Here is a 16594-nt window from a genome sequence, read left to right as displayed (position 1 = left end):
TGTCCTCCTCCCATTCCCCCTGCAGACCAAGGGGGACCCCTAGCAAGATGCCCATGACCAAGCATTCCTTTCTCATGATTCCTATAATGTGTCCAATAAGGTAGAGTAGTACAGCACTTACTCTTTTTAGAAGTGCCCAGAAAATTTCCAGAATAAACTTTGATAGAGCACTGATGAACTCTTGACAAGCTGTCCAGAAAGTCTCCCATCATGTTTCAAAAGTCCGCTTCAAACCTCCAGCAGCAAGTGCACAGTGAAAGCTGAGTATGCCTTTCCTCAGCACTCAAAATCTTCAGCAATGACTTCTTTTAACTCCTGTTCAATTGGCCACTCTTAGGAGAGGGTGTTAGTTCAAGTACTATCCACCAAAATGCCATGTAGCCTCAGTAATGAGGGCTAGCAGGAAATCAAATTTGCAATCAGCCCCTTAATGATCCTTCGGCCTAGCACGTGCTTCAAATCCTCTACCAAGTTGCTGTCTTGTGCTAAATGTGGGCTAAACCGGCACTGTAGCTTAAGACTCTTTCTTTGCCACCTCAGAGGCTCTTATATCGCTTAAAATATTTGGTGAAAATTTCCCTCAGTAAATTTCTATTAGGATCAATTATTGATGAAGCTTGCTGATTTCAGCAATAACAGCTATCTAACAGTATAAGGCAATTTTTACCTGGGCCTGTTCTTAAATACAAAACAACAGATACTCAGGATTTGGTTATTCCCCACCTTGGTTTGGAACAGACCACTCTATTTTTAAAAAGTGAGTCATCCAGAAATATCTTTACTGACTAGCTTTTAGGAGGAGTTTCTTTTTGTGATTTAGTTGTTTGTAATGCAAAGCAGTATAATGATCTTTCATACTGTCATAACAGTACAATTAGAACAACAGGGAATCTGACCGACCAATGTGCTGTGTCACACAAGTGGTGGAAGGCAAGTTCAATCCCCCGTTGTTACCACATTCCCACATGAAAATGGAACTCAGGTGTTTCCTGCAGCAGGGAGGGAAAATAAATTGAGGGGATCATGTCCTTGGAGCACTGTCATATGTCTCCTAGCAGTCAATTTGGAGAAGTGTTGTGGCAGCACTGGAAGAAAGATCCCTACAGGGCTGTGTGTGGCCCCAGAGGGATCAGAGGAACCAAGAAAGAAAACTGAGGAATTTTGTACGCTCATATATATTGCTGGATTTTATTTTGAAAATTTTCAAATTCAAAAGCAGGACTATTCAGCAGCACTTTCCAACAATTTATTTTTCTTAGGTGGAAGACAGACACAAAATAGCAGCATGAGGGTGACTGCAGTATGTGTAGCGGTGACAGTCAGTTGCGTAATGACAGGCAGATTTCCTGTTCCTTATCACTATGCGAATCAGAATCTTCGAGAGAGGAGGCCAAAAATTGGGAAAGAAACTGGGTGGTGGGTGGGTGGGTGGGAAGAAGCATAAGAGGCACAGAAGTGCAAATCCTTAAAGAGATAAGACTCACAAAGGTAAATTTTAGGACGCTGGCCTCCTAATACAGAGATCAGCAGCACTGCAGGATTTTCTGTCCATTAATTGATTGGATAGGAGTGCAAATCTGTCAAATCTACACCAGTGATAGGCATGAGGTAACTGAAAGATTATTAGTGTCACAACTGCTGGTTGAATTTTTTTTAAGCAAATCTACCAGTGTAAAGACTTGACAGAAATATAAAATTAGCAGGACCTTAAAGAATCATCAGTCCACATTCCAAGATGGGAAAACAATAAGGCTCTTAAACACAGGGAACTATGAAGGGCACGACACCAGGAAAGAAGAAGGAAACATTGTCCCTTGACCTTTAAGGAATCACTGCAGCACTGGGATAGACATTAATGTAATTGTGTTAGCTCTGCAACCTGAGCCGACAGGCATTCTGTAGCTCTTAATGGTACCTTTAATTTTCATCAGCATTGAGGAGAACAAGTGGGACCCTGGAGGTGTCTCATTTTACAGTAAGCTGCTTGTCATATTACAAAGCAATACCACAGCAAACTGAACATTAAAGTTCTGGGAGACAACTTGCTTTCTTTTAGTCAAGACGTGACGCTGTATATCTAATAGAATAGCAGGGATAACAGCACAAGGTTTATCAATTAAAAAGAAAATTGGATTTAGAATGAATGCTTCAAAATGCTTTTATATCAGATTAGGCGCTCTAGTGTTATTAAAAAAAACTGCACCCCCCCCCTTAATGTGGTACCATGTTCTGGCTCAATGTGCAATTATGCCTAGATTGTTTGTAATCCTTTAATCAAATAGCATTTTTCAAATGCTTCACTGAACTGTTGCTGTTTCACATGTTCGTCATTCATTGAATGCAGGGGGGTAAGACATACAGCACCAGTAGGTGGCCACAGTTTCAGCGAAGATATTAAATTTCTATTTTGGCGATGGTTGCAACCTACTAATGGCTCCGCAGGTAAACACACTGTGAGGCTTAATACTGAGCCTCGCAGACCTGGGGGGTCCAGGCTTGATCCTTATCCTGAGCAGAGTTAACTCGTGGCTTCTCTGGACTATTGAAGAGTGGGAAACAATGAGCACGGTTTCCTCTTCAGATCATCAAAAGTGATAGTGGACATCAAGTAGGAACAGGATTATGTTTGATTGTAATGCTCCCCATGATTGAATGTGTTTTTCATTTTTAAATTTCAAATTGAAAGAATCTTAATGAGTTGAGAGGAGGTTAAGTACTTGTGGAACTGTACGCCAATATAAGTAGCCATGATCAGGAAAAGGGAGGGCGAAAGAGAGAAAAATTGTGGTCCTCCACGGATTAATCCTTCCCTGAACTGTCCCAGACAGCTTTAGTTTTGACATTTATTGCTTTAATGGTGGCATTACTGGACTTTTCCATGGAATACTAGGTTCATCCATTTAAATGGCACGAATGTGTTAGGAAGATAGCACATTTAGCTAACTGATCCCCTTTCATCCCAATGTTGGTGTCAGCAAGATTGTACCATGTTCAGATTGATCATTGGGCTTTTTTTTCTAAACTTTACAGCGCCTGCCTTGAAGATCTGCAAATAGAGCATTTTAATTGACATTTAATGGCAGGAAGAAGCGGTGATAAAAAAAAAGGACCCCTCAAAAGGATGTTATCTTGACTAAAAAGGTAAATATAGGGGGCACTGGACAAACCTTTTAAACTACTGCAATATGTAATTTAAAAAATAAAACAGGTCTGCCTAGGAAACAGCATGGAGGTTATCCGATCCACTGACACTGAAAAGAATACATCTCTATGCCTGGAGATTTTAACCCATACTGAATTAACAACCAGACTGAGGTGTTTATTGAGGTATGGAGTTATGCACATGGAGAAAGAGCAATATGGAACAGCAGCAATGGGATCTCTCCATCCCAATATGCTTTCTGCATGTCGTCCATATGGCGATACCCACAGTACTGCACCTATGTTATTCATCGCCCTCCTTGGGAACTTCAAAACTCCTATTACATAGGAACAGCAGTAGGCCATTCAGACTCTTGAGCCTATTCCACCATTCGCACAGTAGCGCAGTGGTTAGCACCGCACCCTCACAGCTCCAGCGACCCGGGTTCAATTCTGGGTACTGCCTGTGTGGAGTTTGCAAGTTCTCCCTGTGTCTGCGTGGGTTTCCTCCGGGTGCTCCGGTTTCCTCCCACATGCCAAAGACTTGCTGGTTGATAGGTTAATTGGCCATTATAAATTGCCCCTAGTATAGGTAGGTGTAAGGGAAATATAGGGACAGGTGGGGATGTGGTAGGAATATGGAATTAGTGTAGGATTAGTATAAATGGGTGGTTGATGGTTGGCACAGACTCGGTGGGCCGAAGGGCCTGTTTCAGTGCTGTATCTCTAAACTAAACTAAACTAAACATTCAATTAGATCAAGGCTGATCTGTATCTTAATTCCATTTACCTTCTGTATTCCTTAATACCCTGACCTAACAAAAAACAATCAATCTCAAATTCTGAAAATTTCAACTAACCTAACTATTGGTGGGGGTGGGATGAGGAGATGTGTTAAGAGTTTCAGATTTCCACTGCTCTTAAAGGCAGCACAATTCAGTGATAAGTGCTTCAATAAGAAGGTAACCTTTTTACCAGCACAAATTTACAGTTTGAAACAAGCTGCACTCCCGACAATCTTACCTACATTTTTATATTGATATTTGTATTCAAATCTTCATATCTTTTCAGTTTAAACCGAGCTATGCAATCTTCATCAAATGCTATAGCTACTGTTCAATAAAAGATCAAGAATAAAAGCTGCACTCTGAAAAAGCTTCACAAAATTCACAATTAGTGCTAATCTGACATAGTATCTGCATAATAAGGATTAAATAGGAGTTCTGCTTCTTTGTCCTAGTTGACAAGAGGTCGCAAGGCATTAATTTCAAACGGCAGGGGGTAACTCCCTTGTCTTGTCTAATATTCCTCTAATAATTACATTTAGTACTGCCAGTATTGGCAGTCTCGACTTTGACAGCAACACTGCAAGGTAAACATTATTGCTTCCAGAGCTGCTAAGCCCCACATGGAGGAAATGCTTTTCCCTGTTACATCTGGGGCAACAGTACAAATGCTGCCTTTGGGAGCTTTCTGCGCATATATAAGCTGAGTGTCACCAGTGCAGTTTTATCTTTACTACTGTGGTAAGGCCTTCCTGAACATAATTCAACACCAGAGCCAGCCTAGGTTATTAGAGCACAGCTTCTTTCAGTGGTTCTATTCTATAAATGCAACTGAATGAAGGCCTCTAGTTTCCCTGCTTCTCCCAGGGCCCCAATGCAAACGAGAACAGTGCAGTCTCACTGTGCTACCTATGGGGCTGATGAAATATCTTAACATAAACAAACAAACAGAGCACACTCAATTTCCCATTGAAATGAACACAGAACAGAGCTCATTAGAAACTATTCTGGTCTGTCAGTGGATCCTGGCTACAGGTTTTAACCCCACAAACTCAGGTCAAACATCTGCAGCAGAAGTGAAGAACTTCATTGTTATTTAGAAAAGTCCTCCCTTCTTCCATTAAAGATTTCACTGCCCTTGTGGTTTTTGCCAATGATTCCAGTTGTATATGTGTTAAATCTGGTTAACGTACTGAAATATGCTAGTCTATGTTAGGCATAAAAGTAAGCAAAGTTGCTGATACTAATTACTGAATGGCTAAAGGCAAACCCATTCAGACACTGGAAACTACAAAAAGTGGCGTTCATACTGATTTTGTACTGTGTTCATGTCAATAGTTCCCAAGATATGGGTCTCCCAGCCAGCAAAAATCCCAAAATAAAGTTCCTGTCAGCCAGCAAGTTACCACTGGCTGCACAAGACTTGTGATTTGGTAGCTAGCAGCACCAACACAAGACCAACCTAACAGCAGTTTCAATGACTTAATTTGGAACCAGTTCACCAACTTGCCCAAGAGTTTCAGAAACCTGTATTGTCCTTCTGTCTCTAATGTTGCATCCCCAAGCCAAATACATCATTAAACTGTTTCAAATATAATGCAAATTGTAAAATAACAACTTGGTGATTCCCCAAGGATGGGAAGTACAGCCATGTATGTCGCATTATGAGGCATTATGTCAAGTCAAAACCTCCGCAGTCACATTCCAGGCAATGAAAACCTCAGGTATACTTTTTAAACACACCCAAACTATTTACCATTAACACACAGATCTGAAACATAAATGATGGCGTGTTACTTACTTGCAGGTGAGGGGGTACTGTAGCCACTGACTGGAAGCTGATGTTGCAATCCATTTATGGATGGTGGTGAAAGGCCCCCGAGGACTGGTGGGAAGAAGAATGGGTAATGGGGCACTGGGTAACCGTTTACATGTCCATTACCTGGCGGTGTGCACGAACTGCTGTTGGTTGACATGGTGAAGCAAGACGTGTACAGGGTGAAGCAAGACGTGTACAGGATGGTCTTCACATGTGCACTGCGAAGCTGATCAGTGCATATCAAATAGGAGAAATGTCAAGAGAAACCAAAGGCAATGATAGCCTTGTGTGCAGAATTGATTTCAGAAACTAGAGGTGTTCATACAAAAAAATTATATAAAACCAGTTCTCCCAATAGAAAAATTAAAAAGGAAGTCTGTATTTCTTATGGATGGCAAGCCTGATAGTCAATCATTGGTTCCATATGAATCTATCCAAGTACTATCCTAACGTACATTGCAGCTGAACTCTTGTGGGAAAATGCTCTTCACGTCCTCAGAGACTCCTTGAGTAGGCGTTCTTCTCCTCTAAATCTGGGCCAGACTGGGTGTGCTTACACTGGAAAAGAACATAATTGTAAGAGTAGAGGAAAACTTGTTGAGAAACAATAAATAACCACAGCTTTAAAATTGAATCTTACAGTAGAAAAGGCAGACAGAATCATCTGGGCCCTCCCCAGAAAACGAGGAGGAGGGGGAATGTTGGTGGGGTGGGAAGGAGGATAAAAGTCAGCTCTTGTATGTGTGTGGGCTTTTTAAAGAGCTGTATTACAGTGTTTAAAATAATTGCTCTTGTCCTGAAACATCTGATTTAAAAACACACCAGATCTGGCATGTGCAAATTAAAATATGCAATAATTGAAAGGGGCTTCTTAAAAAATAATGGAGTTTGATATGAATTTCTACTAACTTCCCTCCCTTCCCCTCCCTCTCAACCCACTGTCACACCCCACCCTGCTGAGAAGAACCCCAAAGCAGTGGTATCAGCATTTCTAGGCGTACGGAATAAATATTGGCCATTTTTGTTTCCAAAAGCAATACAGTACCTGACGATGACAAACAAGTTATACAACCTGGTCAAAATCTCTATCATTTTTCAATTGCAAAAAGCACTGTACTTCTCTTTGCTCAAAGAAGTCTCTTTAGAAGATAAACAGATTACCAACCCACTCATTTAGTGCAACCTCATAAGTCTAGTGATGAAGTTGTGAGCTTAAATCTGTTTTGCTGGCTGCAGAAACTTGGCCAAGTGCCTGCAGCACAGCAACCCAACATTTCCATGCTGCAGGAGTTCCTCTTCCATTAGCTGCTCGCACACCCAATTAATGGGACCTTCAGAGAGGTCTGAAATTCAGAAACTGACTCTCTCTCCCACCCAACACTGACCGGCATTGACAGAATCTGTGGCAAAGTCTAGCCAAGACTGCTCTAGCAGCATTGATGGGTACTCAGCTAAAGTCAACCCAAGGCAGCCTCCCCTTGTCAGGCAGTCAAACAGCAATACTGAGGAATCATAGAACCATGAAATCATACAGCACAGGAGGCCGTCATTTGGCCCATTGTGCCTGTGTTGGCTCTTTGAAAGAGCAATCCAATTAGTCCCATTCCCCTGCTCTTTCCCCACAGCCCTGCAATTTTCTCCCCTTCAAGTATTTATCCAATTCCTTTTTGAAAGTTACTAATTATTCTGCTTTCACCACCCTTTCAGGGAGCATTCCAGATCATAGTAACTCACGGTGTGAAAAACTGTCTCCTCATCTCACCTCTGACTCTTTTGCCAATTACCTTAAATCTGTGACCCCTGGTAACCATCCTTCCTACTGGGGAAATAGTTTCTCATCATTTACTTTAACAAACTCCCCATAATTGTAAACACCTCTATTAAATCTCTTAACCATGGCTGCTCTAGTGTGTGGAAATGTCTGCCCTTTAGTACTGGCTGTCCTTCCTTCCCTTCCAATAGTGGAAATATATACATGATTTATACAACAATAAATTTCACAAAAGCTTTTAGTATGTCTCAGGCTTTTTTCCATTCAGGTTAACAGCAGAGAGCTCTAGGATTCAAAACAAACACAAGGCATTCTGTTCCTGACACAGGGGCAACAGCCTCCATTGGGGCTCAACTTACAATCACAGGAGTCTGAAATAAGGAATCCGACCACTATCTCATGAACAGCCTCAATGTCATTCTAACATTGTTTCTTTCATGTTAATGAGAGACATGCTGGCAAATAAACCTTTGCAACTTATTACAATCACCAACAGCAAGCTGAAGTTTTGAAATAAAAAGCATCAAACTGCTCAAATCTAACACTGCTGCCTGCATCCGGTGGGGTTACATTCGAACTTGGACCTTTCAACAATGTTACTGCATTGGCTCGGATTTTGCAGTCAGTGGCAAAGCAAGGGTGCTCGCTGATCTTGAAGAAAGCTGCCCACAAAGATTAGCGATCTCTGTGGCAGGACTTTCCCCTTTCCCTATGGCAGGTTAAATCTGGCATCAAGTCAACGGGATGTCTTAGTGTGCAGCAGCAGTGATGCCGGCAAGCATGTAAGGAGCCAATCACATTGAAGAATTCATGCACAGCAAACCAGGAAGTTAAAACCACTGAATCCCTTCACTTTTAATTTACATTTTCAGAGAGTGAAATAAATGACTATGATTGGATTAAGCTAGAAGCTAAAATAAAGATAAAAATTATTTTTTTGAACCGACCTGTGGGAACCTCTACAGCGCACCCTATGAAGAAGTGTTGACTCACTGACAGCAACTCCTGGATTTCCACTCCCAACATTACTGTCAGTTTCAGTGGAGTAACGATGGCAAACACTGACGGTTTTGCCATCATTACCACAACAAAATCTGGGTCATTGTCTGCAAATACAACCACAAAAAAGGTATATGAACTATAACTGTTCAGTTCATAGGAAAAAAGAGGTAATACAGAACAAAGGGAGAAGCAGAAATAACCCTAATACATTTTGACATGCACATTTTAGAAAACGTCATGAAGTTGCATAGCAATTTGTCACCACAAGCAGATTTCTCTACGTTTGGATCAGAAGGATATGTCAATTTTCTGATATAAACAAAGCAGAGAAGACTGGAAGCAGCCAGCCATTTCAATGAAGTTTAGTTTTGCCTTTCAGGTTTGTTTGGATTCCAGCAAAGCATTCTCAATTCAATAATATGCTTTTTGCATCTGTTCACCTTTTTGTTGCTGAAACCCTCATCCACGCCTTTGTTACCTCTAGGCTTGACTATATCAATGGTCTCCTGGCCGGCCTCCCATCTTCCACCCTCCATAACCTTGAACTCAAAGAATTCTGCTGCCCCATATCTTTACTTGTACCAAGGCTCATTCATGCATCACCCCATGCTCACTGACCTACATTGGCTCCCAATCTGTCAACGCCTCAATTTTAAAGTTATCAACCTGGATTTCAAATCCCTCCATAGCCTCACCCCTCCCCACCTCCTTTAGCCCTACAATCCTCCGAGACCTCTGCGCTCCTCCAACTTTGATCTCTTGTGCATCCCCTATTTTAATCGTTTCACCATTGGCGGCCATGCCTTCAGCTGCCTAGGTCCTAAACTCTGAAATTCCCTCCCTCAACCTCTCCACTTCTCTCTCCTCCTTTAAGATGCTCCTTAAAACTTACCTCTTTGACCAAGCTTTTAGTCATCTGTCTTAATAACTCAATGTGGCTAGATGTCAAATTTTATTTGGTAAAGCTCCTATGAAGCACCATGGGACATTTTGCTACATTAAAGGCACACTATAACACAAGTTGTTCATGCTTCTAAATCCGAAGAGTTAAATCCATCTCTCCACATTGCTGCGAATGCTTTAGCAAGTGAATTTGAAGTCTAAGTGGGAGACCCATATTCAAATGGATTAGGAATTCACGACAGAACTGCATGCAGTAGGACCACAGACAGGTTCCTGTGCACCATGCACTATCACATTCAGTTTGAGTCAAGCTGATCCACTCTGAAGATAATTCCCTGGAGTGTACAGTGAAGGCAGTCTTGTCAGTTTGCATATCAGGAGGTGCTAAATTACCTGCCACCAGTACACTGTTGCACTTCGGTCTCAAATCTACAAGATTTACATTAACTATTTCTTGTGGACTGATGCAAATTTCCACTCTACAGCTCAATAGAAACCAAGAGAGAAGGGGTTTGAAGCAGAAATACAAGGTAAAAGGCTAGAAATATAAGTTTCTACAATTATTCTGTTAAATCATAACAAATACAAAATCCTAAATCCAGAAACACTTTACACCTGACCACGAATTTCAGAATCAATCTGGTATAAATCCCATGCTTGGAAGTGAGTATTTACAATTCTGGACCATATTGGTGGTCCATACTCCAGGAGAATTTATAAAGCAAATTCATTCCCATACTTAACCCACATCAATTCACTCCAGAATAAGCCTCGTAAACTCATCTGCACAAATGCTATTTTACCTCCAAACTTTCAATGTATTATCCCCTTTTTGAGTTTCATTACTGCAAACATTTGGTTTAATTAATCATGGTATGATGTAACTAAAAATTGGAAAATGATACTGATTCACAAGCTTAGCTAAATTGCTGTACCCCTTTGGTCTTCAATGATTCTCCACAGTGGACCTCAGTATAATTGACTAGGAAGAGGGGAAAAAAAGAGCCATGTTTTCACTTTTGATTGCTATTCAGTGGCTAATCATAGAAAGGACAAACGTGGAGAATGGGAGGGGTTCGGGCTCAGCTGTGATGAACCCCAAGGTCAAATAGCCAGCCACCAATCTGTCTAGGCTCAGATAAACACCGGTCATTTGAACAAAATTCTGAATTGGAGCCAGTGCCATTAAAACTGTATCCCAGCAGAATTCAGCACCAGCAGGAGGGAAAGGAAGAAAAGTGAGTGTGATGAAAACTGCTAAAAAAAAATTTCCCAGCTCCAGCCTGTTATTTTGGTCATGGGGAGACTGAGTAAATGTCAGCTGCATACTCTCGCCTATTTGTAGCTTGATGTTGCTTCCCAGGAAACAAGTGAAATACTCAGAATCAAAGGGTTATTTTAGTATTGTAAAGAGTGATATCCGGTTGGCTGCCCACTATACACCTCTCTTGATTTTCCTTTGCATTGAAGTCAACAAAAAGCAGAATTAGGAATGGTGCACCCCAAGGTTCTTTTACAACAAGATTATTAATCAACCCTTTCCCATTACATTATACTAGGTCTAAAATAGCCTGTTCTCTAGTCAGTTCCTCAACATACTGCTCAAGAAAACAAGTTCTCCCTGTGTCTGCATGGGTTTCCGCTGGGTGCTCCGGTTTCCTCCCACAGCCAAAGACTTGCAGGTTGATAGGTAAATTGGCCATTGTATATTGCCCCTAGTGTAGGTAGGTGGTAGGAGAATGGTGGGGATGTGGTAGAGAATATGGGGTTAATATAGGATTAGTATAAATGGGTGGTTGTTGGTCGGCACAGACTCGGTGGGCCGAAGGGTCTGTTTCAGTGCTGTATCTCTAAATAAATAATAATTAAATAAATAAATCCAATAATACCTGTTTAATGCTATCGCCAAAAGTTAAAATGGATCCATCCCCACCCCCGGTGAGTCCATTACCATATCGTGATTTCAGTTGACCAACAGACAGGGTGCATGAGGCAATGAGCCGCAATTTTATTTTATTTTTATTTATTGATACAGCACTGAAACAGGCCCTTCGGCCCACCGAGTCTGTGCCGACCATCAACCACCCATTTATTCTAATCCTACATTTACCCCACATCCTTACCACACCCCCACCTTCCCTTACCATCTACCTATACTAGGGGCAATTTATAATGGCCAATTTACCTATCAACCTGCAGGTCTTTGGCTGTGGGAGGAAACCGGAGCACCCGGCGAAAACCCACGCAGACACAGGGAGAACTTGCAAACTCCGCACAGGCAGTAACCAGAATCGAACCCGGGTCGCTGGAGCTGTGAGGCTGCGGTGCTAACCACTGTTTCTAATTCCAAAACTCAAAACTCTTGGGCACTAATGCACTGCTTCAGAACGGTGGAACAACTATTAAGCTCACAATTCTTCCTAGGTTCCACTGTCTCAAAATCCCTCCCGAAATTCCTCTGCTTCTCCATCTCCTCCTCAAAATATATCTCTCTGACCAAGGTTTTGGTCACCCCTCCGAATCTCGCCTCCTTTGGTTCAGTGACTACTTTTTCCTGTGAAGCACCTTCGGACATTTTTCTACACTGAAGAATTTACATTAATGCAAGCTGTTGTTGTGCACTGCCTGTCTAGCCATGGATGCATAGGTGTGGTAAGAGAAACAAGAAAGGGAATGAGAGAAATGCTCACCCAGAGGATAAACAAAAAAGTGAAATGAAAATCAATCAGTACTGATTGAAGTAATGCAGATAACTGCATGTAATTTAAAAAGCCTCACATCCGTTTGAGAGAACGTTTTAGTCACAAACATGCAAGACTCTTAAAAATTCAATCCATTCTCAGCATCAGGATTTCTGATATAATGCTGCTTGCATGAAATAATAGCCAGGTTGTTAGGTGACACGTTACTGTTTTCAACATAATCGTTCTGTACTGTGTAACTAAAATTGGCAGCGTTCGCAATTTTCAAATTAGGAATGTAAACCTTGTTCATTTTCAAATCATGTTGCTGATGTGTAAACATAGTCACAAAGTATGCAAAGTTCTTTATTTTCGTTCCTGTCCTGAAAATAATCTTTATTTTTGGCAAGTTACCAAATACATTGTTATTTTTAAACAATAATACAAGCTCCTCACGTTGCACAATTCCCATACCGGCAGTAGAAGCACTCACTGAGAATCTTTTTTCTGCTATCCTATCATTTGCAGTGGGAATGTGCTGTATCATCAGTTTTAACTGTTGCTGGCTTGTTTAGAGTACCGAAGCTCTTTCGCAGCCCACACTGATGTAGATTACATCGGACTCCACTATGGGGATGAAAAAGGCACAGTGATAGTCAATAGGAACATGCCTCACTGACCACTGAATATAAACCCGTTGAAAGGACAATGATGTGCCCTTTATCTGCTCTGGTTTAATAATGTCATCCAAATATTAGAGAGTATGGTTGAGAGCAGCAACAGCGTGCAAACTTTGGAAATGATACCTAAAGCACCAAACTAAATTCCACTTAAACATAAGTTGTCAAGTATCTGCAATACAGTATTTCAGTCCCAAACACAGTGGACAAATTTCTGTTATTGTGCCTGGACACTTTGAATCACTTGGATGCAGAGCATGGAGGGCAAAGATCAGGTGGGAAAGATTGCACTGGCGGATAGAAAATCTGTCTGATTCCATTACTACTGTGCAATCCTCCCGACTTGGCTTTTCTCTATGGAATCCAATACACAATAACATATGAATATGTACCGATGAATTAGGAGCAGAAGTAGGCCATTTGGCCCCTCTAACCTGCTCCTCCATTCAATAAGATCATGGCTGATCTGTTTGCGTCTCGAATTCCACACCCCCATTTACCCCCGATAGTTTTTGATTCCCTTGCCTAACAAGAATCTATCTATCCCCGCCTCAAAATTATTCAATGACCCTGCCTCCACCACCTTCTGAGGCAGAAAGTCGCACAACCCTCAGAGAAAAAAATTCGCCTCATTTCTGTCCTAAAAGGTTGACCCCTAATTTTAAAACAGTGCCCCCGAGTTCTGGACTTCCCCTCAAAAGGAAACATCTTTTCCACATCCACCTTGTCAAGACCGTTCAGGATCTTATATACTCCAATCAAGTCTCCCCTCACTCATCTAAACTCCAGTGAAAACAAGCCCAGTCTGTCCAACCTTTCCTCATAAGGCAACTTGCTCATTCCAGATATCAATCTAGTAAACCCTCTCTGAACCGCCTCAAACGTATTCTTCCTTAAATAAGACCAAAACTGCACATAGTATTCGAGATGTGGTCTCACCAATGCCCTGTATAACTGAAGCGTAACATCCTTACTTTTATTTTCAAATCCTCTTGTAATAAAGGATAGCATTCCATTATCCTTCTTTATTACTTGCTGTACCTGCACACTGACGTTTTGTGACTCGTGCACTAGAACACCTAGATCCCGCGGCATTTTGGAATTCTGCAGTCATTCTCCGTTTAAGTAATACTCTGCTTTTTTATTCTTTCTGCCAAAGTGAACAAATTCACATTTTCCCACATTATACTCCATCCGCCAGATTTTTACTCACTCGCTCAACCTATCTATATCAGTCTGTAAGCTCCTTATGTCCTCTTCATGACATACTTTCCTACCTATCTATACATCATCTGCAAATTTAGCTACCATACCATCGCTCCTCTCATCAAAGTGTGTCTGCTAATCAGAAAAGGTCCCATTTATGCATGCTCTGTTTTCTACCAACTAGCCAATCTTCTATCCATGCTAATATGTTACCCATGAGCTCCTACTTTGCGCAATAACCTTTTATGTGGTGCCTTGTCAAATGCCTTCTGGAAATTCAAGTACAATACGTCAACGGGCTCTCCTTTATCCACAGCACATGTTACTCCTTCAAAGAACTCCAACAAATTGGCTTAACATGATTTCCCCTTCACAAAGCCATGCTGACTATTCCCGATTACCTTGACTTTTATGAAGTGTCCCGCTATAGCCTCCTTAATGATCGATTCTAACATCTTCCCCATGATAGAAGTCAAGCTAACTGGTCTATAGTTACCTGTTTCTGCCTCCCCCCTTTCTTGAATAGAGGGGTTAAATTTGCTATTTTCCAGTCTAATGGAACCTTTCCAGAATCTAGCGAATTTTGAACAATTAACACAAACACCATGCAGCAATAGGAACGTCTGTCACAGTACATCATACATTGACATGCTGCTCCATGGAATTGCACATTTAAGTAGAAGAAAGTTGATCTTTAATATTTATGTATTTAACAATATATGAAACTGGGCTTGTCATGAGAGGTACTTCAATGAAAATATTTTCTTCATCTTCCATTATTTTAGAGCTTAGATTAGGTCTGACAGTACAGTTAAAACAGCCACACTCGCCATATAGCCTAATGGATAAAGGAACCGCCCAGTGTAGCACTGAGCCAGGCAGACCCAGATTCAGGTTCTGATCTGTGATAAGTTAACTGATCTCAATTAGGACAGCACCTTCAGTGTTGTTGGGATGGGGAGAGGAAATCAACCGGGGTCCTTATTCCTTGCCAGTAACAATGGAGTGACATTGGATCAGGACACGATTGTGTTCAATTGTGGTGTTCCCTATGCTCCAAAATCTTGCTGACTATCCAGGCTCGCACACAGTGAGCGTTGACCTACTTGGAGCAAGGTGCCAGAAGGCAAATAGTGCCTATGGGGTGGGGAGAAAATTGTTAGAATTAGGAAGTAGAAAAAAAATACTGCATGGCCACCAGATTGCACAGCTGCATTATTTCTGAGTACTGTATTGGTCTGATCCCAGACCAGCTATATAGCAATGACATCAATTGAGAGGGTATTACAGTCTTCGCTGGCCTGGCAATGCTCAGGCCCAAACCACAATGATTGTGGTAACAACCATTTGCTCAAACAAGCTATGTCACTGCTATTAACAAACATGGCCTTTCTTCAAAAGCTCCATGCTCTATGCTTTTACTTTGTCATCATCTCTGATCTTTCCCAGGGCAACACTCTTTAATGCTTTCCATGATTTTATTTAACAGTTCAGCAGTTCTTGTTGGCAAATAGCTGCAAAGTTTCCTCAGTAGAAAAATGACCTGATGTGCAGCCATCTGACTGTTGCTGGTTAAATTACTGGCCTTGGAACAGTTGGATATCGCAGAGGTCAGATCACCATTTAGGCTTCACAGATTATTAATAATATGGTTTAATCACATAAGACTGTTACCTCACTGCCCTGGAAGACAAGGAAAGTATAGCCACACACAGGCAGGGAAAGCTCGATACTGTACACTGCTGACTGGCTAAGGTCGCTATCATTTCCAATTGGAAAACACAAACTAAGCAGGCGACAGATTGAAACATTTTTAATTAAGTAGAGTAATCCAGGAAAACAGCACTGAGTCCAGGATTCAGGAAATCCTCCTCTAAAAATGCAGTACTTGATGAGCAGCTTGAAGGCCAGGCTCCAGACAGCAAGCCTAAAATATAAACAGTTGTTCTTTTTGTTCATCTGATTTCAAGCAGTCCTCCTCAATGCGTACACAAACACACACACAATATTCTTAAGATCACACTAACCCTGTAATTCTTCTGCATGTCCACAAATCAGGAAGCACATTCAAATTTTCATAGAAAGACCACAGACTGCAGAATTTCTCTACATATATTGTTACTTTTCCTATTTTCCTTATTTAGCTCTTCCATTTTCTTTCTTTACCTGCTTTTTTCTCTCTATCCTGTCATATTTCTGTGGGTTTTCGTCTCTGCTCCATCTTCTTACCTTTGCTCTGTTCCCTTACTTCTCCTGCTCTCACAGGATGCATGTTTTTAATCTGAACCGTCACAAGAATTACTGCAAAATAAATCTCTTCAGTCACGTGCTCCAGAATGTCTTTAGTGTGGGAGTCAAATTGTTAGAGGATTCAAATATGCTACAAAATATCCACATTAATAACCATCTTCTGTGATCAACAAACATGCACTATATTAAAATGTTAAAACTTCACTTAGTGCACAGAGTGTATTTTTTAATCCAATTTTCACAAAGGTACCAATGCTTGACCATGGTTGCACAGCTGCTGGCAGACCTCCAATACCGTATCTAAATGGACATTCTTCATGCATGAGCCCAGGGTGTGAGCATCAGCAGGCTGTTCA

The 16594-nt window shown here is 41.3% G+C and overlaps 1 protein-coding gene across 16 annotated transcripts in view; it reads right to left on the bottom strand.

The window, feature by feature from the left end:
- The window catches only part of raraa (retinoic acid receptor, alpha a), a 594392-nt gene that overhangs the window by 207263 nt on the left and 370535 nt on the right, over positions 1–16594 (bottom strand). For 12 of the 16 annotated variants that reach the window (XM_068013476.1, XM_068013481.1, XM_068013477.1 and 9 more), the window contains one exon: positions 5728–6303. The exons of 2 other annotated variants lie outside the window; for them this stretch is intronic. In XM_068013476.1, coding sequence (XP_067869577.1) covers positions 5728–5902 — 175 coding nt within the window. In that variant the 5' untranslated portion in view covers positions 5903–6303. Of the gene's footprint in view, positions 1–5727; positions 6304–8463; positions 8623–16594 lie in introns of all 16 variants that reach the window. 2 more of the 16 variants (XM_068013478.1, XM_068013484.1) reach the window with 1 other exon arrangement.

Source organism: Heterodontus francisci, chromosome 33, assembly GCF_036365525.1.
Source record: "Heterodontus francisci isolate sHetFra1 chromosome 33, sHetFra1.hap1, whole genome shotgun sequence".
NCBI lineage: Eukaryota > Metazoa > Chordata > Chondrichthyes > Heterodontiformes > Heterodontidae > Heterodontus > Heterodontus francisci.
This window is presented reverse-complemented; position numbering and strand designations above follow the sequence as displayed.